General features: G+C 39.4%; 1 protein-coding gene across 1 annotated transcript in view; it reads left to right on the plus strand.

The window, feature by feature from the left end:
• Nucleotides 1-1,590: 1,590 nt before the first annotated feature.
• dx (deltex E3 ubiquitin ligase) overlaps nucleotides 1,591-27,382 on the plus strand; it is a 29,738-nt gene continuing 3,946 nt past the window's right edge. Inside the window, exons 1-10 of the mRNA XM_089636456.1 lie at nucleotides 1,591-1,838; nucleotides 5,028-5,238; nucleotides 5,394-5,615; nucleotides 6,955-7,178; nucleotides 14,624-14,819; nucleotides 16,405-16,598; nucleotides 18,265-18,382; nucleotides 18,896-19,128; nucleotides 25,322-25,470; nucleotides 27,017-27,125. Coding sequence (XP_089492582.1) covers nucleotides 5,034-5,238; nucleotides 5,394-5,615; nucleotides 6,955-7,178; nucleotides 14,624-14,819; nucleotides 16,405-16,598; nucleotides 18,265-18,382; nucleotides 18,896-19,128; nucleotides 25,322-25,470; nucleotides 27,017-27,125 — 1,650 coding nt within the window. The 5' untranslated portion in view covers nucleotides 1,591-1,838; nucleotides 5,028-5,033. The remainder of the gene's footprint in view (nucleotides 1,839-5,027; nucleotides 5,239-5,393; nucleotides 5,616-6,954; nucleotides 7,179-14,623; nucleotides 14,820-16,404; nucleotides 16,599-18,264; nucleotides 18,383-18,895; nucleotides 19,129-25,321; nucleotides 25,471-27,016; nucleotides 27,126-27,382) is intronic.

Raw genomic sequence — 27,382 nt, forward strand, 5'->3', positions numbered from 1 at the left:
GATTTCCAGGAATCTTAAATAATGTTGATGTACATAAATGAAGCAATGTTATTTTTAACACTGACAACTCAAAATTATATTTATGTTCCTAAAAATATTAAAACCGGGGACTTCTTAAAAGTTTCAGATTACGACTTTGTCCATGATCATTACAATACATGATACATAATATATATATATGATCATTAACATGGCCGTGCTAAGTTAGAAATTATCTTCTCTCTTAGCTTTTCACTTTTGGCTTTCCACTTTCGGCAATTTCGGTTGGTTTACAGTGATTTTTATTAAGATTTCTGTTTTGAATTCAGTGGTAAGTACTTTGAAATTATTATTATCTCTTTCCAATTAATTGACATGTAAAACAGGGTTAGCGTAACACAAAGTTCAGCGTTCAGCTACTAAGTTTAAAATTTTTAAAAGCTACTTTCCAATATATTCAGTGTTTAGTTTAACACAACTTATACTATTATGTGTTTGGTATAAGTACACCCTGAATTTATAATATAGTATTTATTATAGGTCAACACGATGGATATACCTTCGACTTCTGGCACAAGGAAGAACCTTCCGGATGAGGATAATTCAACTTCGGCCAAAAGGCCTAAAAAAATGTACGCGCAGAAGTACCGGGAGAAATGGGAGAGCGAAGAGGTTTTTAAAGACTGGCTCAAGAAGAGCAATAAAGGACCTAATTTTTTTTTCTGCAATGCTTGTAGGAAAGATTTTGTGTGCGGAAAGTCGGAGATACAGAAGCATGCAAAGGGGGCTAAACATGCTGATAATATCCGAGCTGCTGCTTTTCAGCCTACAATACTCGAAATGCCAGCAATACGGCAAAGGGCGACAGAAATCTCACAAATGAAAGAGGCTGAAATAAGGTACGGTGTATCGCTACGCTATTGATTCTAAAATACATTTATTTATAATTTATTTTCATTACGACAAGGTTCAATCTATGGTACATTATTATGAAATAAATCTTCTCAATTTATTTCATAATATTTCTTCTTAACTTATTACATGTTTCCAAATTTATTGTACCTACTATATTGGTAATTATTTATTTATAATTTCAGGTTGGTCGCCTTTGCCGTAACATAATATATCTTTTAATGCTATGGACCATTTAGGTAAATTAAGCCAAGTTCTTTATCCTGACTCTCCAATTGCTAAAAAGGTAACATGCTCCAGAACAAAGTGTACTGCAATCGTGAATAACGTAATGGGGAGCAGTGGCTTTGAAAAAGTTTGTAATTTGTTAAGGAAAAATAAATTTTCTTTAATTGTAGATAAGTCCACCGCTATTAGCAGCGTAAAGCATTTAGCCTTAGTAATTAGAGTTTTTGATAGTAGCATTAACGAAATAGTATATGAAAGTTATCAACAAAAACCAAGTACTTTTTTTTCAAAGCTCCCCCCCCCCTGGACGGACAGACGTTTTTAACTTGCCAAGGTGGTACCCCCGGAATCTAGGGAAATCTAGGGAAATTTCGACTCCAAATCTAGGGAAATATTGTAATCTGGACCTGGCAACGCTCCATGATTCATAACCAATAACTAACTTCAGTTTGATTTTAAAATGGCGTCGTGGTGGTGCCGTTCGTTGTTGACATAATAATTTTAAAGTTTTTTTCGTTGGAATGTTGTGGTTTTCGTTATTTCCGGAATGTATAAGTCTTATTTGGCGCGCCAGTTAGAAGTTTTCTGCTCTTTGTGATTGTTTTAACAGTAATAAGTGAGATATTGCGTTATGGGAAGCTGTGTCTCTGTTGATTCCCACGCAAACACTAGTGGCAGGTTCACGACCGCCAGATGATACCAATCGGATCCAATCACTGGTACATCTTGATTTTATTTGATGAAATTTTTATTGATTTGCACAATGTGCTAAATTAAATGGCATGAAATTAGAATTACACTTGAGAAGTGAAATTTCATTGTTTTATTATTATTTCTTGATAAAATATAATTTGGTTCAAATGTACTAACAAATAATTAGTAGTGAATTCAGAATGCACTAAATAATTATACACTCGAGATTGCATGAAATACATAAAATCCACAATAATTATTATTACTAAGTACATTGCTTTTGACAGTTTAAAAGTTTCAAAACCCGAGTTCTATTTACTATCAAAATATATGACATGTCATTTGCAAATACACAATAATAATTGTTAGTAGGTATGTACTAATTTGGTTTATTGTTAAATAATCATTACGGGAAATAACATCAAAATTATCTGTCTTTTTATGATAAATTCCTGTTATCTCTGAAATTCCCTACTGGGTCAGAAAAGAAACTTGTCACGTCAGGCTTCTGATGTTAATAATAATAATTGGATAATTTGTAGAGCGCCGTTTTTGTGAAAAATCACCTCAAGGGCAATCTCCTCAGGCGCCATGTTATTATTGATTTATAAATTTATAGAAACATATTAATAATAATTGATCGGAAATTACCTTGTTAATGTCCCACTTTCCCGCTGTGACTATTGTTTTAGAATAACACCCGAAAAATCTAGCAAGCGGGTACTATTACACTTTGACTAAAATAATATTAGGAATCCTTAACTTTTTATACACAAAAATTAATTACACTAAATACTGGTTTCAAGATTACAAGAACAAATAAATCAATGAAACTAAATTGTAAGAATCATATCAATCAGATAAGGACTTATTTAAGTGACTCAAAACCTGACACGGGGAATTTAAAAATGCAACTGAATTTGAAATCAACATGAGTGCTTATTTTATGCACACGTTTTTCGAAAAAATATATTAAAAAACCTATGTCTCCAAATATAAAATTTATGATTCTTTTTTTATTACGAGGCTACATTTTTTTTCTCCCACATGGTTTAGATTTCCAAAGAAATTTGCAATACTGTTTTACGACTGGGTAGGTACCTAAATCTTTAAAGTTAATCTTTACCAGATGTGACTTGGGCCTTGGGCTATCTCAGTGTCAAATCAGAGGTATTCAACCAGTATGAAAGTATTAGTTCTTTGCTGTAAAGAATATCACAAAACTGTTGTTTCGGTCAGATAAAATACAGTGTTTTGTAGTTGTCTAATCTGGGTAAATATTTACCTAACCGCTGCACTTTTCAGCTCAGATTATGGAAATTACTCTTCTTTTCAACCTAATTCTTACAAGAAACAACTATTTACCCCAACAAAATAGATTATTAGTTTGTGTTATTTAAATATTTTGTGCGTATTTAGATTGAAAAGAAACGTCACTCCATAAGAAAAAAATCCAAAATGGCGGCACAAGATCGTTTAATAAAGGAATTTTTTATCTTTGAATGAGTAAAATTTTACAGCCTAAAACCAAAACAATCCAGCAAGCTAGATGACAAGTGCGATTTTACAAGTGGTAGGTACAGTACGCACAAGATAGTGATATGTTTCTTGGAAGCATTGAACCAGGTGATAATAGTTATAATAAGTTGATTGTAAAGAGGAAATTGAAAAGCACGAAAACGGAATCAATAAATGTGAGTAATAAGAGTGTATTTTTCTAATTATTTTTTTAATAAGTAAAAAATTATGCGAAACAATGAGCGGAACATTCGAAGGTGACCACTCCTGGCATTAAGCGCAGAATTCACATACGGATTTGTCCATCGGTTCGGCTCGCCGAGCCTGCTTGGTCCAGAAATGTACTGGCGAATTCCTTTGTGAATTTTGCGCTTTAGTCTATTATTAAACATTCGAATTATTCACAGAGATAGTGCGCGCAATATTTTTACTTATCCTAGGTTTCGAGCGTTTCAAAATGAACCGTCCGGTGAAAAAAGTGAGCACTGTTCAAATATGTATGTACAACAATAAAGTTACAAACTTAGTAAAGTAAAATTCAAAACACTGAACATGTTAGTTATGTGTGAAATTAGTATCGGTTTTTAGAATTTTTGCACATTTAAGCATTTTGTTTTCATTTCACTCATTCATTGTTTTCCCGAATTCCTCGTTTTTTTTAACAAGTCCCTTCGAAAACGATAGATAGAGGTTTCACTGTACAGGCAAATCATTGTAAAGAGGACACATTTCAATGTAGGTATTTGTGTACACCGATAGTATTGAATGTTTAAAAAACCTTTTTTGAACTAGTTTGAAACACCCTCTCGCAGTCTCCTATTACCCCACAAATGTCCAAAGTTATTGGGTGAGCGAAGTAGCCAATGCCATCATTTATTTTTGTTATTTGTTTTTGGGGTGTTATGCCGTGTTGCGCTAACTCCTTCTTTAGCCAACGTTTCGGACAGCATTGCAGTGTCCATCATCAGGGCAGATGTGTTATCGAAACGTTGGCTAAAGAAGGAGTTAGCGCAACACGGCATAACACCCCAAAAACAAATAGCAAAAATACTTTTCGCCGTGAAAATCTTAAATCATATTTGCCATCATTTATGTTTAAATTTAGCTTCACAATTAAATTCAATAATTTTTTTTTGTTTTATTCTTTAGCTTTCTAAAGGCAGGTCTCCAGTGACATTGAACCATATGTTTGTGCAAACATGAAACATTGGGGCAGGGCCCCAATAAACAGAATTATTTTTTGATCCATCCACTACACCACTACACAAGCAAAAGTCTCTTTAAAATGATTAAAGACCTTGATACATTTGCGAATGAAACTTCTGTAAAGCGCGGGTAATAGGTGTCTGTTCGCAAAACCAAAAAACTAGCCTGAGGGGTTAACTATCCCGCAGCCAAGTGGGGGAGTAGGTAGTACCCAAAATTACTATCCTCCTTATATTAGCTGGTCGGAAGACCCACTTGGTTACAGACGTTTTGTTTGACATCTTGACCTGTCGATCAGTTAAAAAAGCATAATCTTTCTTTACGTCTTAATTATCATCTTTAACATCGCACAACCATAACCAATTTTATTAAAGTTTGATATTAAATTGTTATTAAGAGTGCTCTTTCTAATCCTTTTGTTATAAATGTCCAAATGCACTATCAATTTTTTAAGTACAGTCCCTTTAAATATATTTTTGTAATGTTTTCAGCTAGCGATGGGGTCCCACCACTGCGTGGTGGTCTGGGAGTGGCAGGATGGGGGTTCGGGACGCTGGCTGCCTCACGGGCCCCCGGTGGCGCAGCACCTAGAGCGTGCACACGCCAAGCAGTTGACGCGCGTGCTGCTCAGTGACGCCGATCCCGCGCTGGCCGGCTGTTACGTCAACCTGCGCACGCAGACACAGTGCATGGACAAGCATGGTGAGTATAATACTATATGTAATATTGGGTTTTGAAACTCTACGACTCATCTGTCCTATTATCTGGGAATTGTTCTGACTGAAGTAATGCGCAGATATTGTCGATTATAATGCTTAAAACATTGATTAATAATTCCATTTTTTAATATTTTCCAGAGGGCCTATCCCTAGAGTGCGCCGTTCGTCGATCTCTTTACCCCGTGACCAGTCCGGCGGGTCGTGGTATCCGTTGGGAGAGGCTTTCGGGCAACGGCTGGGAGGCTCTGCCCCTTGGGCTCCAGTGCGCCCTGGAGGCGGGCGGGGGCTCTCCTGAGGAGGTGGGCACCCTGCGGAGGGTGCAGCAGCCCCCCTACCCTCTCACCAGGGCCAGGGAACAAGGTTATATTTTTGACAATTTAATACGCAAGTGAATTAATTTTATGAGTTGGATCATGCCATGAGTCAGAATAACAAGAGTATTTATGAGACGATGTATAAATGTGAATGACGCAAGGAGTGTGTGCCGAAACAGTTATCGACTGGTTTATTACAATAATAAGAATAAAAACTGGATAATTAGAAGAGCGCCGTTTTTGAAAAAATCACTACAAGGTGTGCTGTGCTATTATAAGTTCCTAGGCTCTATCTAATTTTCTTATTTTCAAATAGATAAAGAAAACATACTTACCTGGCAGGTCACTTCAGATAAACACTTTGTAGAATGTTTAGGCTTGGAGAAGAAAAAAGACTTTCTTTACATTGCTTGATGTGTGCATTTGGTTTCAGATAATCTGCTTAACCGTTTGAGTGCCAAAAAAATTCATACAGTTGCTTGTAAAATGCCACCAAAAAACATTATTTTTTATGAAACTATATATTTTTTTAAAACCCCATAAATTAAACTGCCGATAAAATTCGATTTACGCGGAAATATTTCATATTTTTACGAATTTACATCAAATATCTTAATTTAAAAGGTCGGCCGCGACCGATATCAGCCGCGCATTCTCGATTTACACAGAAATATATTGTATTTTTACGAATTTATTTCGAATATCTGCATAGAGCTGGCCGCGACGGAATACGGCCGCGAATTCTCGTTTAACGTGGAAATATATCGTATTTTTACGAATTCAAATTATCTGAATTTGACATAAAGGTACGGCCGCGACGGAAAATTACCGCGAAAACTCGATTTACGCGGAAATATAACGTATTTTTACGAATATCTCAATTTAAAGGGTAGGCTGCGACCGAAATCGGCAGCAAAATCTCGATTTACGCGTAAATATATGGTATTTTTACGAATTTATTGCGAATATCTGAATTTAAAGGGCCCGCCGCTACGGTAATCGGCCGCGAAAATAAAGAAATAATTGGTATTAATACGAATTTACAATTAAAATACCACCCGGATTTGAAGAGGCGGCCGAGAAAATCGATTTTCGGCATTTTTTTTTTTTTTTTTTTCTTAAAATTTCGAATTACGTGGGAATTTGTTAATTCGAAATTTGATTTTTGATGTCCCGTGGATTTCGAATTAACGAGGTTCTACTGTAGTGATTTATTGTTTTAATAGAAATAGAGATTACTCTTTGGGCAAAGAGACCACAGTTTATAGAACTACTAGTGATTTATTGTTTTAATAGAAAGAGAGATTACTCTTTGGGTAAAGAGACCACAGTTTTTTTATGGATGAATAATAATACAACATTGTCCGTCAATATTGAATTTGTAGCCGCCTTCCCCCCACCGGCCCGCCGCACTATTCCACACCAGCACACCGGCTCCAGCACCAAGTCCATGGCCTCCATAGTCTCCTCAACCAGCTCCAAGTCCACCCACAGTCAGCAGTCTAATCACAGCCAGTCTAGCCATGGCCAGTCCAACCATTCCCAAGCTAACCACGGCCAAAGCAATCACAGTCAGTCTAACCATGCGACTGGGAAAAATCAAAATTTGGTAAGTGACAATATTTTGTATTGTGATTTATTTTTAGGGTTTTTTGTCTTGTTCCTTTATTTATTGATGTTTTCCGTAAAACGGTTATGCACCAATATATTACAGAGAAGATTTGAGGTACATGAAGTATAAACGGTGACATGCATCAAAAGGTAGTCACTGAACTGTCTGTAATGCCTGAATTACACCTGCCGAGATTGATAGCGGGCAAGTGATTCAGGCGAGACAGTAGATAGAAGTGAGGCCCAATGACTCCGTCGAGTAAGTACCTCCTCCACCTGCATACTCAACTCGGCGCTTCACTCGCTCTCCACTCGATCAGTGCGTTCGGCCGAGTCAGTCGGTGAAAGAAATAAAATTCAAAATTTAGAATTTTTAATAGTTTTTGAAGTTTGTTGTTATAAAACTGTCATAATACTTGGCGAAACCATGGCAACAGCACTTTAAACTGATCTCAACGAACTGACTCGCTCACTGTCTCTTCTACATGTGATCATGTCAGCTCTCTAATAAGTTGCTTTGCCAAGTAACAAAGCGAATGACTCGGCCGAGAACTCGTCCGAGGGTCAATCCGCACCAAATCATCCAGGCCATGTCACCCACCATCTCAGATTTTGATGAAACTTTAAATTTTTAATCCTTCCATATAGATAAGAAAATATACCAAATTTTACCTTCCTACCTCAACTCGTTTTTTTTTTATGGGCAGTTGAAGTTTGGGCAAAATAAGCGTTTTTACATATTCCGAGCACTCCGGAAGAGCTTGTACCTTCAATGAAAAAAAATTGTATCTTTGTCATTTATAGTGCAAATGCAATGAAAATTTTCAATATTATCAAGAAAACTATGCTGATTGCAGAAAAAAATAAATAAACCCTTTACATTTATCTACTTGACTTTAAAAAATTACCAAAAGTAATTTTTTAAGTAATTTTTGGGACGGAAAAGGTACTTTACAAAAAAGCAATATCTCGGGAAGGTACAGTGTTAATGAAGTAATTTTTTTTTTTATTCATATCTACAAATAGCATAGAATCACATACAAAAATAAAATTCATGGCATTTTACTTGCTTCAATAAATAAAATCCATTTTAAACTTTTTTCAAACTTTTTGTAATTTTTTTTTATTCTTATCTACAATAAACATAGTACAACCTAAAAAAATAAAACTCCTGGTATTTTGTGTGCTTCACAGTGTAGAAACGTTTTTAAAATAAGAAATCTTTATCATACAGAATTGTTCTAGGTTTTTTTAAATCTAGATACAAAAATAAATAAAATCCATTTTAAACATTTTTCAAACTTTTTGTGATTTTTTTTATATCTATTTTTAGTTTGTAATTGGGCAAGTTATAGTTTAGGTATATAGCTAGTAATATAGGTTGAATGAATGGACTAATATCAAAGAAACAGTCCTAGAGACAAGTCACTACATGGAAATGATGTATCTGCAATAGCGATGTGTAGGTTCAGCCGGATTGAGTCCTTGAGCCGGAGTCCTTTGCGGGAAGCGGGTCCTACTCCCACTCCTTTTCGTAATCAACCACTCCCAGAGAACTCGGTCTGGGACTCGGACCCGAATGCCTCCAATCAACGACTCCCAGAGAACCCGGACCCGAGAATGCCTCTAAGGACTTGGACTCGGACCCGAATGCCTCTAATCAACAACTCCCAGAAAACTCGGACTCGGGGTCTCGAACCCGAATGCCTCCCTCCACCACCGGCCTCGCGAGTCCTGCAGTGAGTGGTAAGTTCTGGTGGTGAAGACATCTTCTGTTTACCTGCTTTACAGTAAGTGGATGTTTTGTTTATTGTTTAATATCTAGTACTTATTGGAGTTATTTGGGGTTATGAGTTGCTTTTCTAAACCGATGAGCTAATTAGTTAAATAATAATATCGACTGACATGTACTAATAAATCAATAATAGCAATAAATTATTTGAGTGATGTAAAAAAAAATAAGTTAAGTAATATTTAATTTAATTAGGTGTATAAAAATTAGGCTGTGACTGGGGTTTTCACTTTAAAAAAAATTGATTCTTACCCTAGTATTGTCGATAGTTTTATCAATCAATTCTGTTTCAGCAATCAATTCTGCCATTCGATACAATTAACAGCATTCCTCAAAATATTAGTATTGAAACAATAAGAAATGATTATTGCGGCTTATAGCCAATGAATTCACCTAGATTTTACCATTTTTCCAATATTTTTAGACTCACTAAGTACTCTAGGATGTACCTAGAGGTGCTACTAAGATATTGCAATACTTGCAAAAATTTGACGAAAAGCGCTCCAGTGGATGTTTTTATTTATCTTCTAAAAAACACAAGCCACTAAAAAGCATCTTGCCTATTATTTATAATATCCATAACACTTCATTGTAAATATTGTATTTTTTGTTGTCACTGTTAATAACTACAACGACTACAGAAAACAGATAAAACAAGTTCATTGGATTTTGAAGGAACAACCTTGGAAGGCTCAGCCATCCGAAAGTTATTAGTTATTACCTTAAATCAAGCCCATTGTTCGTCCCTTTTTACATATTTTTAAAAAAATTGTTGGCTAAATCAGATAATTCGGGAGTTGCAGCCAAGCCGATTGTTTGTTACAGCGTTTCCCAAATGGTGGGTCTGGAGTCTGGATAAAATAAAAACTCTAATTAATTTATTATTTTACATTTAACTTCATCTCATAACAAAATATTATTGTCTTCTGTTATGAATTACGAATCTCATTTTGTGATACCTATGACATATTACAGCGCCCATAAGGTGATTTTTTCCAACAAATATCCAACATTATGTGCATCCTGTACTAAATGAATAAATAAAGATAATCTTAGGAATTTGATTCAGGTGGTTGTGAAATGGCCTCTGTCTTCCCTGACTTATACCGCAAATCAATCTTCCATATTACACACACACTAATCTAATAATCTCCTGAAACACCTTTCTCCGCTCTTCATGTCCAAACTATCTAAGCGGTCCTTCGACCAAGTATCTCTAGACAAGCCCTGTGATCTTAAAAATGCCACCCGAACCAAAAACATTGGTTTACGTAAACATTTATCAAAAACAAAGTGCATTTTCTCGCAGTCCAAAGATCACAATAAGCATTGGTTTTTTACCTTTTATTGGTCTGTGTGGAGCAAATTTGTCCTCCAGTAAGTTCGCGGCAACAGAATCGCTAGTTTTGTGAAAATCTTTTTTTTTCAAACACAAACATGAGGCAGTCCGTAGTATTTTAGGTACGGGCTATCGCAAACTTTATTATTAACAAATTGATCAGTTATATGAATACTTCAAAAATAGATGTACCTAACAGATAGATCCGAGGCAGCGTACAAAGAAAAGTAACAAAAGATCAAAATGTTTAAATTCTTCCTAAGAAAAAAAAACACGTTACGCAACAGATGCGACGGAACTCGATCGGTAGGTAGGTACCTAGTAGTATTATGAAATGACGCGTTAGGTGGTATTACTTTTGGATTGAAATTAGGTATGGGAGGGCTAATCTATACTTATTATATCGATGAAGCGGTAACTTCTTAATCTTGTGCATTACGCCGTGCACTTTTTCTCCATATTTATACTGTCTTACATTCCTTTAAAAAATATTAATTAAGGTTAGTTTTTTTTAATGTAAATAGGTAGGTTCTAAAATGTGTAGGTACTGAATTAGATTTTATTTAAACAATACGTCAATATTGAGTGAAATAAAATTTTGTGGATCTGTGAAAAAAATAAAACCAAAAGGACTGCGGAAACAAGTTTGGGAAACGCTGAGAGGAATATAATATTCATTTTGTCACAAAATCATATCGACTACACGTGCTCCACGGCGCGGTGGGAGGTCTGCTGTGCACGCGTTTGTCTCGTGTGTTTTGCTGTGTGCCGGTTTTTAGCATGCGTTTTCTCGTGTGTTTCACGTGATAATTTCGGAATAAATAGATATTAAAATCGATGAATCGATGGACTGGAATAAATAGATATTAAAACATGTTGTTAATTGTTAAAATTTTAATAGTTCAATGCTGTACCTAACTACTTCCTGACTTTGTTTTTAAAACATCTCGCCTTTACTGAGTTTCATTTGATAGAGGCTTCGACCAAGTACCTTTATCTATATCGATGGACAGAGATTATGAAAACGACAAATTCTCAACGACAACCGAAATTTATGTTACTACATTTGATTTATTACTGCTTACGCGTGTGCTAAAATTATCATCTGGAACTTGGAACCTAATACTACATCCGTTACGGCCTCGCATTAGCCGTAGCCCAATCAGCTGGAACACGACAAGACACGAATGGATTTCGTTGAACTTCGCCAAAATGTAAACTGCACAACTCGCGACTCGGGTGCGATGGGTGACGGGATTGACTCCGTGTTCTCGTGTGGGTCCGAGTTCTTGTGCGGGTCCTTGTCCTGCTACGGGTCCGAGTTCTTTCGCGGGTTCTATCCGAGTCCGAGTGCCGAGTCCTTGGCCGGACCCGTGCGTCCCGGTAGTCGCCCAGTACCCAGTCCGCACCCAAGAACTCGGACCCGGGACCCACTCCAAGAACTCGAGTTCTTTTAAAAGGAAGCAGTCCTCGGATGCCTCCGGAAAAATGCAGAACTCACCCACCTCTAATCTGCAACAAGAACAAGACAGAACATGAAAATTACTATCTGCCTCATCACTAAGTTTGCAGGATACTACATGCTTTGTTTCCTCTGACATGCTTAGTTCTGAGTCAGCTTCAAAGCAGTGATCATCTATATAAATACAGTAGTTGTTTCATGTTATGGTGTACGTTGTTAAAATGTCTCTAATCGAAACAAGTTTAGTTAAATGTAGTGTGGGACAACATAATGGTACTGAATGTCACAAAAAAAGTTATACTAAGTCAGAGAAATTAACGAGTGTGGATTTGTTAAGTGAATTTGAAAAAAAGCTTATTCAACAAAGAAGTTTTGTATCTACAGACTTGGTTTTCAACATTTGTGAGCACCACAGAATATTTAACTTAAATAAATATGAAACATTTCAAAAAGCTTGTTTTGACCCGTTCCAAAGCCACAAAAGGAAAATTACAAAAACTTTAAGAACAGTATCCTTGGAATTTTCAGAGAACATTAATACCATTCTAAAAGTAACTAATAAAGCAATCCCTGGACAAAAAATTTGTAATGCATGCAGAGCAAAAATTAGTAAGAGCCAAAACCTTAACAATGAAATTGAAGAGCTTAACACTTTTCAAGAAGACATAAGTGAAGTTGAAAATGTTTTAAACAAAGAAATTTTTTTACAAGAAATCAACACTTCTTTAACTGACATTGGAGAATCTCCATCTAAACTACATGCAATACCATCCCACAGTAAGTCTAGTTACGCTAAACGGAAGTTAGATTCTGCTTGTTCAACCTTAAAGAAAAAAGTAAGTAAAGTTTTAGAAAAAGAATTTTCCCCAGTAAAATGTGATGCAAAAATACCAAGATGTATTCAAGAAAAAGCTAATGACATGGACAGGCTTGTTGAGTTGGTTAAAAAAAAATTGGAAACACAAGTTACACGCCGTGAGAGAATTCAGCTTCTAACTCTCGCTCCAACTTCGTGGAGTAGAAAAAAGGTTGCTGAAGAATTCAGTGTTGGTGAATACTCAGTTCGTAAAGCACGAGCTAAAACAATACCAGGCACTCGAGGTTTCCACTGCTTTGTTCCTCTGTCTGAAAATGAAGTTGGCACAAAAAGGATAAGTTCAGATTCAGATTATGCTTTGATTTTTAACTTCAGTGGGGAACGAAATCGCTCTGAGCAACTAAGTATGGTACAAATTTGTACAAACTCTTATGTAGCTTGCGTATATGACAACCATTGGTTTTTTGGACTTGTGGTTTCCAAAGATGAAGACGAGTGTGATGTATCAATCAAGTTTATGCATCCTTTTGGCCCAGCTCCATCCTTTTACTGGCCACATCAAAAAGAAGATATTTGTTTTGTTCCACTACAAAATATTTTTAATATCGTTGACCCTCCCACAACAAAAGGTTCAGGAAGAGCTTACTACTTTCTTGAAAAAGACATTCATCATGCTGATCAAAAGTTCAACCATCTGAACATTTATTTGTAAACAATATTATTGTGATGTACTTTCATTTAACCTAATCCTACATTGCCTGTTTTATTTTTATTGTATTTGTTTTTTAAAGAGTTAACTTTGTATTGAAAAGAGTTAAAAAGTTGATCTTGTTATAAAATATTGCTATGGTGTATGCATTCAGGGTAAGGAACAAGGTACATTATTTTGTTGGTGCCTTAAGCTTACATTGCAAGCTTACCAGCATGTTGTAAAGGACCGAATAAGTTTGACTTTTTTTATTTGCAAATACAGTATCTAGATTTTAAAAAACTTGGAACAATTCTGTATGATTAAGATTTCTCATTTTAAAAACGTTTCTACACTGTGAAGCACACAAAATACCAGGAGTTTTATTTTTTTAGGTTGTACTATGTTTATTGTAGATAAGAATAAAAAAAAAATTACAAAAAGTTTGAAAAAAGTTTAAAATGGATTTTATTTATTGAAGCAAGTAAAATGCCATGAATTTTATTTTTGTATGTGATTCTATGCTATTTGTAGATATGAATAAAATAAAAAATTACTTCATTAACACTGTACCTTCCCGAGATATTGCTTTTTTGTAAAGTACCTTTTCCGTCCCAAAAATTACTTAAAAAATTACTTTTGGTAATTTTTTAAAGTCAAGTAGATAAATGTAAAGGGTTTATTTATTTTTTTCTGCAATCAGCATAGTTTTCTTGATAATATTGAAAATTTTCATTGCATTTGCACTATAAATGACAAAGATACAATTTTTTTTCATTGAAGGTACAAGCTCTTCTGGAGTGCTCGGAATATGTAAAAACGCTTATTTTGCCCAAACTTCAACTGCCCATAAAAAAAAAACGAGTTGAGGTAGGAAGGTAAAATTTGGTATATTTTCTTATCTATATGGAAGGATTAAAAATTTAAAGTTTCATCAAAATCTGAGATGGTGGGTGACAAATCCAAAATTTTCTGGATGATTTGGTGCGGATTGACCCATTTACATTTGAGTGAAGCATGAAGAATTATACATAATAAATGTTTGTTTTTAGAATTAATTCGCTAGCTTATATTTTTGTGCTCAAATATTGTTTCTATATATGATCACATGAAGTTTACAATGAAAACAACACTTAGATGTGATCAGTGACTGTTAATCCATGGTGAACCAAAACAGAAAATCCTCAGCACACTCGATTGCCGGACGAAAATAAGCAGCAATATAAATATTGTATCATTTAAGGCCAAATTACATTTAGTTAACCTCAATACAAACTTAGTCCTAGTGAGGTCGATTTTTATGAGAAAAAACATGATTTATTTTATAAATAAATAATTTCTCCAGCCACACAGCCAGCAGTCCTCCCATAGCCAAGGCCCGGGCCCCGAAACAGTCAGGGGCCGGGCCCCCGCCAAGCCCCCGCCGCGGGAGAGGGAGCCCCGAGCCCCCGAGCCAAGGGGTCCCCCTCCACCGCACGTTCAGAGGGACAAGAGCAAGCCCAACCTGGCTAGACAGATTCTTCATAATTTGAATATTTTCGGTGAGCACTTGAACATAATTATACTACATTGTCAGATTCTACAACATGCTGTATATACAAATAAATGGTAACCGGACAAATAATCAAAACAGTGAAAAATCAAAACATTAATATGAAAAGTGATGAAAAAAGAAAAACTTGGTTAGGTTAAGTTTTGGCTTATTGTGGTTTTTCATCACTTTTGTGACTTTACCGGTAGACCCCGCAATGCTTCGCTATTGCTAATGTCTTTCTCAGGCATCTTCGACTTCTTCCAACATTCACTACTGCATACCACAATGTTACTGTTAAAAAACTACATTACATCGAATTTAATTCGACTCCGTAACTCATTCCGGTGCTAATGCGGAGATATTGCGTTAAATATTTCTCAAGCGTCCCCGACTTTTACCATTCAAAGCACTCTCTAAACACTCCTGACACTAATAAGAACAAACCTTGAAATTTTCAGCAAAATTGGATGAATGGTATAGGAATGCTTATGGGACGAATAACGAAAAATTATGTTTTATGTATAAATAGATAAGTTTTCTGGAATTCTGCTTTGGACAAATACCTCATCCAAAGTCTCTGGTTTCCGATTCTTGTCATCTCTTACCCTTCCTAAGCCGGCTGCTCTCTTTAGGTCATCAGCTATTTTATCTCCGAGCGATCATTATTTCTCTTTCCCATCCAAAGACGCCGTCTGATATTGGAATTCACACGGTTAACTGGTATTCTTGCCACATGCTGGCCCATTTCCATTTGAGTGTCGAGTTTGTGCGTGATGCTCGCTCATAATCAACTCATTAATCTTTCTCACATCTCGCAAGGAGATAACTCTTTCCATGAATCTTTCTATATATATATATATTTTTTTTAAAATATTAACTCCACACAGGAGGCCCTGAAGAAAATAATTTCCCTCAGGGCCTATGTCATCTTTGGGGATGCTGTGTGGAGGGTCTTTTTGTGGAGAGGAAGGAGTGAACATGGGTCCTGAAGAGTCCCATGTTGTAGGAGGGAGGAAACACAGAGGCCGACAGTTCGTTCCACAGCCGAGCTGTTGAACTTAAGAACGAATCGTAGAAGCGACCCGTTCTCATGTGACAAATGTCAACCCTGTACAAATGTTGGGCGCGCGTTTGGCGTGTATCCCGACTACGCACTGGTGCCGAAGGGATCAATGACGCTAGTTCCTCAGAGCATCTTCCATTGTAATACCGATAGAACAAGGACAGCATACCTACCTGACGCCTGTGCTCTAAAGAGCACAGGCGTTTCCGCACAGAGTCAAGGGTTTTTTCAGGTATTTAGGGGCTCCGGACCAGAGATGGCTGCCAAATTCGACAGTAGGGCGCACTTGCGATTTGTACAAGGTCAGCAGTTGTGTACTATTAAAGTATCTGCGGGCCCTGTACAGTACGCCCAGCTTCTGAGGAGATAATGCCTGTTTTTTTGAAAAATGTTAACACGATTACTGATTTGTTAAGATATCTTCTTGTTTTTAAGAATATGGCTAACATTACTGAAAGTCTATCACCCCACCTTGTAATTTAAGATTAAACGCAATCAAAATTTTCATCCAATCCTCGTTTCCACTCAGGCCACAAAACTCCTGTTATCAGCGCCCCCATGGGCGGTGGGTGTCACGGGGGCCTGCTCCCAGACAGCAAGAGGCCGCCCCCGGAGAGTGGGAGCCTGGACGCGGACTCCTCCAGCACGAGGTCAGGACGGAGGCCCAGCGTGGACACTATATCTACCTACCTGAGTCACGAGAGCAAAGATAGTCTCAATCAGGTAAATCATTTTATGTGTATTTTACTAAAGAGCATCCCAAAGTTCTAATAGAGTAATGTTCACTGACATAACATAAATAGACACGCCCTAATGCCAAATTTGTATTCCATTTCGACGACTGGAGACAACTACGTGACACTTCACCTATTTTGCCACCAGCGGGGTTTACACAATTTTTGAATAAAATACGTCTTCATTAGTATTTTGACTCCTGGTTGCGTAACATTGGAAAATTTTGCGAAATAACTTGGCAACCATGGTTTTCTGTGCATTCAAACTGAATAAATTTATGAATGGTAAAGATGATAATCAATAATGTCGCAGTATATTCTACAGATAAACATTGTTTTTATAAATTTTAAGCTTATTCAGTTTAAATTGAACAGTTTTTAGTCGGTGAGTGAGTGGCACTCATACTATCGAAGCGTAAGAATATGCAAAAAAAAAACTAAATGCTAGTTTACGGCGGTAAGTAAATTATACGACAGTGGCAAAAGGGAATACTCTGTGATTTTTAGTTACGACTAGGGATGGTGAGGAATTCACGCACCATTGTAAAAAAGAATGTGTTGTTCATAAACAGATTACATTATCGAAGATATACTTTGACTGCAATGCGAGTTGCAGTCAAAGTATATCAGATACATTAATTAACAAATCACTTAAATGTACCCGCTCACGACCACCTCACTGCTTCGCCCATGTTAGTTCTTCCCTTCACCTTTACTCTCTTGTTTCTTGTAATTTTATCTGGATCAATAAAATCTGTGACATTATAGACTCTATGACAATTATAACACCAACAGAAATATAAATCTCCGTAAATACAAAAAAAAAAAAAACTTAACACCTTTTGCATCCAATCCATAGACGTTCAAATTAATATATCATCCCACTTTCGGTGACTTGTCAATAAATGAATCTGACAGTATACAGGCAACTCGCATTGTAATATCACCACTCCTTCTAAAATAAAATCTGCTTACGAATTACTAGTCTTTTTACAATGGTGCGCCAATTAAAAAAAAAAACTACATATCCCAAATCGGGTAAACAAAAGTTTGGGTTTGTTTCCAAAATAGAATATATTGTTACACTAATTAGTTAGACACTTTTACAAATGTGTAATAATTTGCTCACCTCACTCATTTTTAGTGTCGTTATGCCAGGGAGATTAGTTTAAGAACGAACATTCAAATCCTGTGCAGAAAAGTCCCACAATGGATACTGCTACAAATCTTTGCCTTACTTTTGTGAACTTTACTTTTCTGTATATCGTCTGAGCTCTTCAGTGGTCAATAGTTTATTCATTTAGAACCCTCCCAGTGCCAGAAATATGGTTACATGTTTTGCCTCCAGCTCGTCAAAATGATTCCCGGATTTCTTGTTAGTGCAAGTCTATCAATCAGGCTGTCTGTGATCCAATCCTAGGAAACACTTAAAACAAATAAAGTAGTGGTTGCATGGAACAAACTTCCACAACGTGTCATCGATTCTACTAATGTAAACCAATTTATAGCTCGATTGGATTCTTTTTTGGAGAGAAGAAGAGATTTACTTAATAATGTTAATCTTATTGTGACATCAGATAAGATGCATCAGCAGAATGCTGCCTGATCACATAATAATAATAATATTAATTGGTCCTGAATTGTCCTGTTTCCAGCAGTCTGTCAATGACCTCCTAGACTGCAGTATGGGCAGTGATGACGTGTTTGACAGTGATCCCTTGCCGGGTCAGATGACTCGGCCTAAGACACCCTCCTCCAACGGCAGTATAGTCGGTAAGTAACTTTATTTTTCATCTCGAAATAATACAAACAATCTGCATATATTATCTCTCCATCATCATCAGCACTACGACCCTTGTGGAGTTCGTCCGCCTCTAGGAACGCCTCCACTGCTGCAGATTTACCATATACGAGGTAGAAGTTAGAACTATGTACTCGCGTGAAGAGACTTCACTCTTTTGCTTTTCTTTTAGATCAATGCTAAGAAAAAAAGTCAACAAAAAATGACAGCTGCAGCAGTTGTGAGTGAGGTTATGAAACCTAGTTTTACGTTTCGGGAGGTGGTGGTGACGCTGGTCTCGTGATTTCAGTAGTGGCGTGTACGGACAGTACTCGACAAGTTGTTTGCGACGTGAATACATAACATCGGTATCGGATACTTGTATATTCCTTTGGAAGAAGGGCCTTTCTTTCGTTCCTTCAACATATCCTAAATTAATTCATATTTATTCACAAAAATGGCGCTACACAAATATTATTTATTTCACCTATTATTATTTATTTCAGGTGTGGACGCAGCGTCCAGCGTAATCTCAGGCTTCGTCCGCGTGGTAGAGACTGTCCAGTGGGGTGCCGTGTGTCCCCCTTGCCTGGCCCCGCTGGCACCCCCGGGGCCCCCGCCGCCCCCCGAGGTTCCCCAGGGCAAGCCCCGCCTCGTGGTGGCGCTGTCGCTCTGCTCGCACATGATGCACCTGGCCTGCCTGAATAGGATGCTGACAAGGCAGCAAAGAACTAATAAGGTGAGGGGATACTGATGACGGTTTTGTGCCTGTTTCGACTGCGACTGTTTCTTTGACTCATACAGCCCAGGGATCAGCCTTCCCTGATTTGAAGTTGCCTTTGTCGTCAATATCCATCTAATCATTTGGAAGTACAGACTTCTCTCTCTAATCCGCCTCCCCAAAAACCGGCAAGTTTCCAATTATTGAGAGCGGCGGATTATAGTGCATGGATACAAAATATGCTAAAAATTAGGAAAGGTATTTGCAAAAATTTCCGTTTTTCAGTTTGAAGTTTAAAGGTGTCATGTTTACGCTTGCGAGAAGATTCTATTTTGCAAACTTAGTCAAACAAAATCGTGACAGAATGAGACGAACTGAAACACATGCGACAGTTGTTACACAGAGGACTAACCAAAATGTCCTAAGTCAACATTAATTAATCTTGGTTAAAATGGTCAGAGAGAGCGAGCTAAACGACGATATCGTAACTGACTGTGTGTGAGTAAGATAACCCATCCCGTTGCTGTCGGTGTACAAAGCTTGGCACTCGAGTCTAGGAATGTGGCGGACTACCAAATTTGACATGAATATCAGCGAATTACAGTAGAACCCCGTTAATTCGAACTCTGATTTTTCGAAAAATTTTCGTTCCCAAAACTTCCTCTCCGTTCTTAAAAAGACCTCTCACACAGCATCCTCAAAGATGATATAGACCCCCAGGGGAAATTATTTTCCGCAGGGCCTCCCGTGTAGAATTATTGTATTATATTCAATATTCAATGTACCCACAATAGACAATATATAAAAAAAATTCAATTCTACAAATTTATAAAGAAATTCAGTTAAATAACTTACAATTCAATTCATCAGCAAGATATCAAAAAACTATCAAAATCCCAAAACTAAATACAAAGCACACACAAAATACCTATCTCTATCTAGGTATAACATATTTTAACATCCTTCCATTATATCTAAAAAATATTGAAGATATTTTGGAATATAAAATAAAATAATTTTACCTACCAATAAAATTTATATTTTGTTTCCATCGATGCCTGGAATCCGTTATGAGAGAGAGCTTGCTCTTTCGCCCTTTTCATTTGCGTTTCGCGCGTGTTTATTCCCTATATTTGCCCCTTTTCTCCACTTGCCACACTTTCTCTCCCTACTGGCAACACTGTAGTGACGCGCATTTCAGGTCACGTGATGTTTTTGTTCATATGACTCGTAATGCACCAGGTAGGGATTACCTGGATTCCAGGCATCGATGGAAACAAAATATAAATTTTATTGGTAGGTAAAATTATTTTATTTTGTGTTCCTTATCGATGCCTGGAATCCGTTATGAGATGTGTCTGCTCTCACCTGGTGATCTGAAACTTGCGTTATATGTGATGCTATTTAAACTGGAGTAAAGAATGGAGCCATTGAGCACTGGAGGTGTTCGCTACCCGAGTGAGCGACCTCCCTTCGGTAGAATTTCCGGAAGGTGTGCTCAGATTTCCAATTCCCTCTTGTGAGTATCTCCTCTATAGGATAGTCTTCCAACCAGTTTAGAGAGGCTACAGCCGAGCGTACACTTCCTGGGGTTGCGTGGACTCCTGCTTCTCTGAGGACTGATTTAATCCACCCCCCTATTATTGTCTGCGTTGCAGGTTTTGCCTCTCCTGATGTGGTCACAAACAGGTGCTTTAGTAGCGGGCCTCTTCTGGCTTTAGAGAGAGCAACAACTTTCCTCAACCATTTAAGTGGGTTGATGTTGTCTTTTTCTGAACCCGTCAATTTCCAGCCTGACTGTTTGTGCTTGGCTGAATCGGTCTTTGCTCCGAAAACTGGCCACAAGGTGATCGTACTCCTCTTGTCGATAAAATGGTCTGGGGTAACTCTTAGGAGAGTTAAATCATGAACTCTCCTGCCTGACGCCAAGACGAGAAGTATTGCTGCCCTTCGTGATGCTTCAAATAGTGAGTCTTCTGCGGGGGGATTCTTGACCAACCAGTCTACCACCTGTCTTGGGTCCCAGATGGGGGCTTTCTCTTTGATTCCTCGTGCCATTGAGATTGCCTTGAGAACGTGTCTCACCAGAAAATCAGAACTGATTTTTCTCGCATTCTGAGCTGGGCCGCAAAATGTGACGATGGCTGATTTGTGGACCTGAATGGTCTTAGGGGCTAGACCTTCTCGAACAAATAAGTGGGCTAGATACCTGGCGACCATTGTTGGTGGGGGATTGTTGACATCCACGCCGTTCTGCGTGCCCCATCTACGCCACCTATCCCATGCAGGTTTGTAAGTCTTCAGTGTAGACTCTCTCCAGGATGAGTTGAGGAGTTGGCGTTCTTCCCGACTCCAAGATGTGAGGGCTTGATCCCACCCGCAATTCTCCACACCTCTAGCTCCAGATCCTGGATCCTGGGAGGAGGCAGTCCTGTCGACGTGTCTATTAGGACTCCCTCTAGACTTTGCAGGCGCATTGGGGGTTCGTCTGTTCGCTGTTTTAGGTCGCTTCTCCAGAAGGTCCTCTCCCATTTTGGGACGACTAGCAGAAACATGCCCCTTGCCTGATTTAAGTGTGCTAGCACTCTCGGAACGAGATTTGGCGGAGGGAATACCCATGCTAGATTGTAGTCCCAAGGTCGACTGAACGCGTTGGGAAAGCAAGCTGAGCAGTCGCTTGAGTCTCTGGATACGTAGGTTGGTACCACGTGAGCCGTGGCTGAAGCGAACAAGTCTATTTGCGGGCGACCCCATTTTCCAAATATCTTTTCCGTCACAGGACTTAGTAGGTGCCACTCTGGGAGCTGTGCGCCCCGAGAGAGACGGTCCGCAATTCCGTTGTATCTTCCTGGGATGTATTGGGCTGTCAGAGATATCTCCATCTGGTCTACAAAATCTAGTAACTCCCGCGTTGTTTCTAGAAGGGCAAAGGATTTTGTGCCCCCTTCCTTGTTGACGTAAGCCACAACTGTCTTGTTGTCCGTCTGTAGTAAGACATTTGTCCCTGCCAGGAGATGAGCTTGGTCTTTGATGACCGCTAACACGGCGTATGCTTCCTTCCGGTTTGAGTGCCATAGTGCCTGCTCCCCCGTCCAATGACCCGCAACTGTGGTGTCGTCTAGTTGTCCTCCCCATCCTGTGTCCGCTGCATCTGTCGTCAGGAAGTGATGGAATGCGAGGGGTTGAATTGGGCTCGTGCTTCCGATGGCCCCTAGCCACCACTGTATGTCCTGCAGTGCTGCGGTGGACAGAGCAACTGGCCGAGACGGTTTTAGATGTTGTATGTGGCGGCTGAACCTCTGCAGTCTGCGGCAATGCAAGCGACCACGAGGGATCACGAAATTTGCAAAGTTGAGTCTTCCCAGGAGACCTAGAGCCTGCCTGGGAGAGCAACTGCCGACTTCCAAGGGAACCTGTAAGGCTTGGCGTAGACCAGAGCACTTGCGGTCGGAGAGAGACTTTTGGTCTGCTCTCGTGCCCCATGTTATGCCCAGGAACTCCAACTTTTGCGTAGGCGTCAGGATGCATTTCTCCAGGTTTATGCACCAACCTAGTTGTTGAAGTGTGTGCACTATAGTAACGACTTGGCGGGCCAGGTGTTCTCTGCACTGGTTTGCTACTAAGAAGTCGTCTAGGTAGACTACTGTCCTCAGCCCCTTCCTTCTTAGCAGCTCCGCTACCCAGTTCGAGAGCAGCGAGAAGATCCTTGGCGCTGATGACAGGCCGAAGGGCAGACACGTCATCTGAAGGAGTTCTCCATTGTAGACGAGGCGCAGGAATTTCCGGTGTGATCTTGCGATCGGCACGTGGAAATAAGCCTGGGAGAGGTCTACTTTTATCATCCAATCGTCGGGTTGGAGGAATTCCGGAACCCGAAAATGGCTGAAAAGTTTGAAGGGCTTTGAATCTATGAAGACGTTCAAGGCCTTCAAGTTGAAGATGGGTCTGAAGGTGTGGTCTGATTTGGAGGTAAGGAACATACCTGACAGGAAGCTCGGAGAGTCGTCTGCTGCCTCCAGAATCTTTGACGCTTTCATCATTTCGATGTGTGCGGTCATGTCTGAGGACGACTTTGTCCTGAAATTCTGCCTGAGCTCGGCCGACGGGAGAGCCAGAGGAGGTTTGGACACAAAGCGAATCCTTGCTCCTTCCAGGATGTTCAGGATTAGTGGTGACGCCCCCAACTCCCTCCACACCTCCCGATATGCCTTCAGGCGTCCTCCCCAGAAGGGCTCTGGCCTCCAGTCACCTCCATCGCCTCCTACCCCGATCGCTAGTCGCCTTGCGAGAGGGCTCTTGCTTCTTGGTGGGCTGGCGATGTGTCCTATCTTTCTCTGGCCTAGGAGCGGGTCGAAAGGGCTTTCTAGGGAGTGAGGGTGGAGCTTCCCTCACCGGCCTTGCCATTTGTGAGGTAGAGGGTTGTGGTTGACGGGGGGTATAGGACGAAGGTGCGACACTGACAACCTTGTCTCGTCCCCCGTTTGCCAAGATATAGGCCGCCAGTTCCTCTTTATTAAAGAGGTGACTGGAGCTCGGTGGGATCCTGGCGAGGCCTTCCCTGGTAAAGGGGTCTGTTATTCCCTCCAACAGGGCCTTTCGCCTACTTTGGAGACACTCAGATCGCCTTCCACATACAATTTGTAGGACGTCGTCCGTGATCCTACTGTATGGGGATTCCTTGGCGAACATCTCCTGGATTTTCTCGAACAGGGTCGAAGGGGTCAAGCAGGTGCCGGGATCGGCTGCCCAGTTTACCAGCGTCTGCATATTCCCTTTTACTGCCTCCGTTTGAGATAAGATGGCATTCGAGAGAGCTCCCAGGGAACGATCCAGGGCTGGTGCAAAAGAGCTGTTCTTGTCGAGCCTCTTCAGCTCTTCATTCACCTCCAGCTCTACGAAGGCAGGCGTGGCGGTGTAAGCCTTTTGGGTTTCGGCGTAGCGAACCCGCGACCATTCCTCCGAGTTAAAATGCTGAAGAGCCGAAATAACTCCCACTCTTCTCGCGTCCGCTTTCCGGATCGGTGCCTCTTTCACCACGGTGCTCGGGTTTCCGAACTCCAGAATGTTCTTCTGGGCGGCTAGGCTGGCGGGTAGTTCTATGAACCCCGATCCTTCCCGCCGTGTACCTTCAGCGGGGTCTTCTCTTCCCGGATATTCCTCGAGTTCTACGCGACTGCCCATTAGGGCGTCCGTCAGAGCGGACACCTGTTGCGTCAGTTGTTCAACTCGCGTGTCCAGGTGTCTGTAACCCCTCTGACTGGACGAGGAATCGGAGTCCGAATCCTCGCGTCGGCGCTTGCGGGAATCTTGCGTTTGGTCGCTGTTGCCGACCGACGCCGCGTCATTATTTTCGATGTCACTCATTTGCGCAATAATCACAATTAAAAGACGACAAAACACTGATAAACACGATAAAACTATGAGTTAATTTCTCGTAAACAGTATATTTATAAAGGCTAGGGAATAAACTATGATTTATGCACTTAAAGTTGGTTTTTAAGCACAGCACAAACACGAAACGTACTTAAGGCGCGAAAAAACGGCGTCATATGAACAAAAACATCACGTGACCTGAAATGCGCGTCACTACAGTGTTGCCAGTAGGGAGAGAAAGTGTGGCAAGTGGAGAAAAGGGGCAAATATAGGGAATAAACACGCGCGAAACGCAAATGAAAAGGGCGAAAGAGCAAGCTCTCTCTCATAACGGATTCCAGGCATCGATAAGGAACACAAAATAAAATTAAAAAATTACCTAAAACTACTATAAAAGTCCATATCTTACTCTTATTATTATTTCCTTCAAATCTTGAAACTGTATTATTGATAAATCTTGCCTATTTCTTACTTATCCCTTTGGTTTTGCAAATATATTATTTACTTACTTACATGATTCCATATAATTGAGCTAGGATTCACTCACCAAACACAAGAGCCTCGTCTCTTTATGGTGAGGAAAAGCTATTATTATTTACCTTTATAACACTGTATAATATGTATAAATTGTATATTTATTGTAAAAAACATACAAATATTAAATAAATAAAAAAAAAATAAAAAAATGTTAAAAAAAACTTTATGAAACTATCCCACTTCTGACAATTCATTGTTTTTTGCCTAAGCGTATTTCTTTGTTGCCCTCGTGTCTCCACTGTCCTACTGCAGTTATTTGTCCTCAGGCCTAGGATCTTTCTAATATATTTTGTTGTTTTAGGGCGCCCTCTACATTCAGTGCCCTGTGTGCTCCAAAGTATACGGGGAGATGCGGGGTAACCAGCCCCCGGGCACCATGGGCTGGGGGCTCCAGCCCCACGCTCTCCCAGGACAGGCGGCCACCACCCACACCATACAAATCACTTACAAGTGCGTACATTCCTTCTTTTAACACTGGGTTTGTAATGCTTTAGTGTTTGTTGTCTGTTTAGTAAAGTTTTATTTTAGTGTTCTATGTGTGATTTTCGAGTGTTGTTTAAGTGGATTGCTTGTACATTAGAACCCTGTTAATTTGAAAAATGATTTGAAATTTTTGTCAATTTCGCGAGGCTTAAGGAAGTGAGGAGGGAAAGGAGATGAGGAAGAGAAAGGTTGGAAAGCACCTGGCTCTTCAGATATGTAATCTTTCACTAAACACAGCTAAAGTCATTTTGATTGTAAATTGTGTTCTTTCACCATAGTGATCTGATATGCTTTCGGATTCCACTACTAAATCAGAATTTATTTCACTACAAAAATTCTGAGACTAACTACTATAATATGTGTTCCTTACTGCCGAGTCAGTGGACATCTTCAATTCATCACTAAATAAATATAAAAGATTGTTACCCGAGCAGTTCCGTTATGTATAATATATACTGTATACATTTTACTATTCCTGTTTAGCAGTAGACAACTGCGCCTTACTTTAACGCAGTGCTAAAAAGGTCGCAGGTTGTAGAGATGATTGAAGAAGGTCAAACGTTCAGTAGATTATTTTTATTTAAAAACACAAGACGTAGATGTGACATAACATTACCAGAAGGTGAATGCACAAAGAAATTATGTAGGACACATGATGGCTCCATACGGCTGCTCGAGTTGGAATGATTTCCAAGTCCGCTGCAATAGTTCATGGAGGCTACGTGTCTCTTCAGGATGGCAAGCTGATAACCCTTGCCAGACGCCAAAAATGAAATTTGCAAAACCAGTTCCCACACCTATGTAAAAGCCTCTAAAAAGGGCGTTATTAATTAAATAAATAAATTATCTGTAGTTGCAACTAAAACTTCTACAGTTTAATTTAATTATTAGATTTTTGTTTGTTCATGCAGGGTGCGGCAAAACAGACAGTGCAAAAACAGACAGTGCAGTTTTGAAGGGCTATTAAAAAAAAACGGTGCAACTAACAGAAATGGGGTTTATTTTATTTTATTCAGTACATCACGCCGTTTTATGCATCAAGTCCTAAAGATGACATCAGAAAGATGATGGCCCCAAGCAGCGATACATTGATGAAGGCGATTTCTGAAGTTTTCGGCTGCATTTTGGCACATCTCGATTCGATCCTTGAGTTCTTCCAAGGTGTGAGGTCAATGTTTAAAAACATTTTCCTTCACGTAGCCCCACAGGAAGAAGTCGCAAATTTCAGCTGGAAGGCCCATTGGATGGCGACGAAAGAACGGCCATTTTCAAGAAGCGAGCGGCCGGCGAAGGTTCCTACCCTCATCACACGGGACGTACTGGCCGTTCAAAACTGCACTGTCTGTTTTGTTGCAACCTGTAGCATGCGTAACAGATGTTAGCATAATAATAAATATATTAATAGATGGGTTTGTCACTTCCGCCTTTCCTTAGTTATTATTACATATTAATTGTATGTTGTGTGAACTGTCTTGTATCTGTTTTGGTTGTATATCATGTTGTGTGTGCTTAGTGTTGTATCAGGGGTGCAAGGGGCGGAGCACCCAGCTCCGGGCCGGCCCTACTACGCCGTGGGGTTCCCTCGTCAGTGCTATTTGCCGGATAACCAACAAGGAAGAAGGGTGCGTAATTTGTCCTTTGTTTAATTTATTATTTGTTTCAAATTGCAGGATAGTTTGTTTATACGTATTTATTTTGAAGATATTTTTACAGTATAGTTGTGTATAAAGTCACATTACAATTTGGAAATGAAATGCCTTTTTATAATTTGCATGATAGTCTTCATGACTCCGTGGTCGAGGGGTAAGGCTCTCGCCTAGCAAACCGAAGGTCGCGGGTTCAAATCCCGGTGTGCGCACATACATTGTATTTGATTGAT

This window comes from Hesperophylax consimilis, chromosome 10 (assembly GCF_061612785.1).
Source record: "Hesperophylax consimilis isolate HC1 chromosome 10, BYU_Hcon_1.0, whole genome shotgun sequence".
NCBI lineage: Eukaryota > Metazoa > Arthropoda > Insecta > Trichoptera > Limnephilidae > Hesperophylax > Hesperophylax consimilis.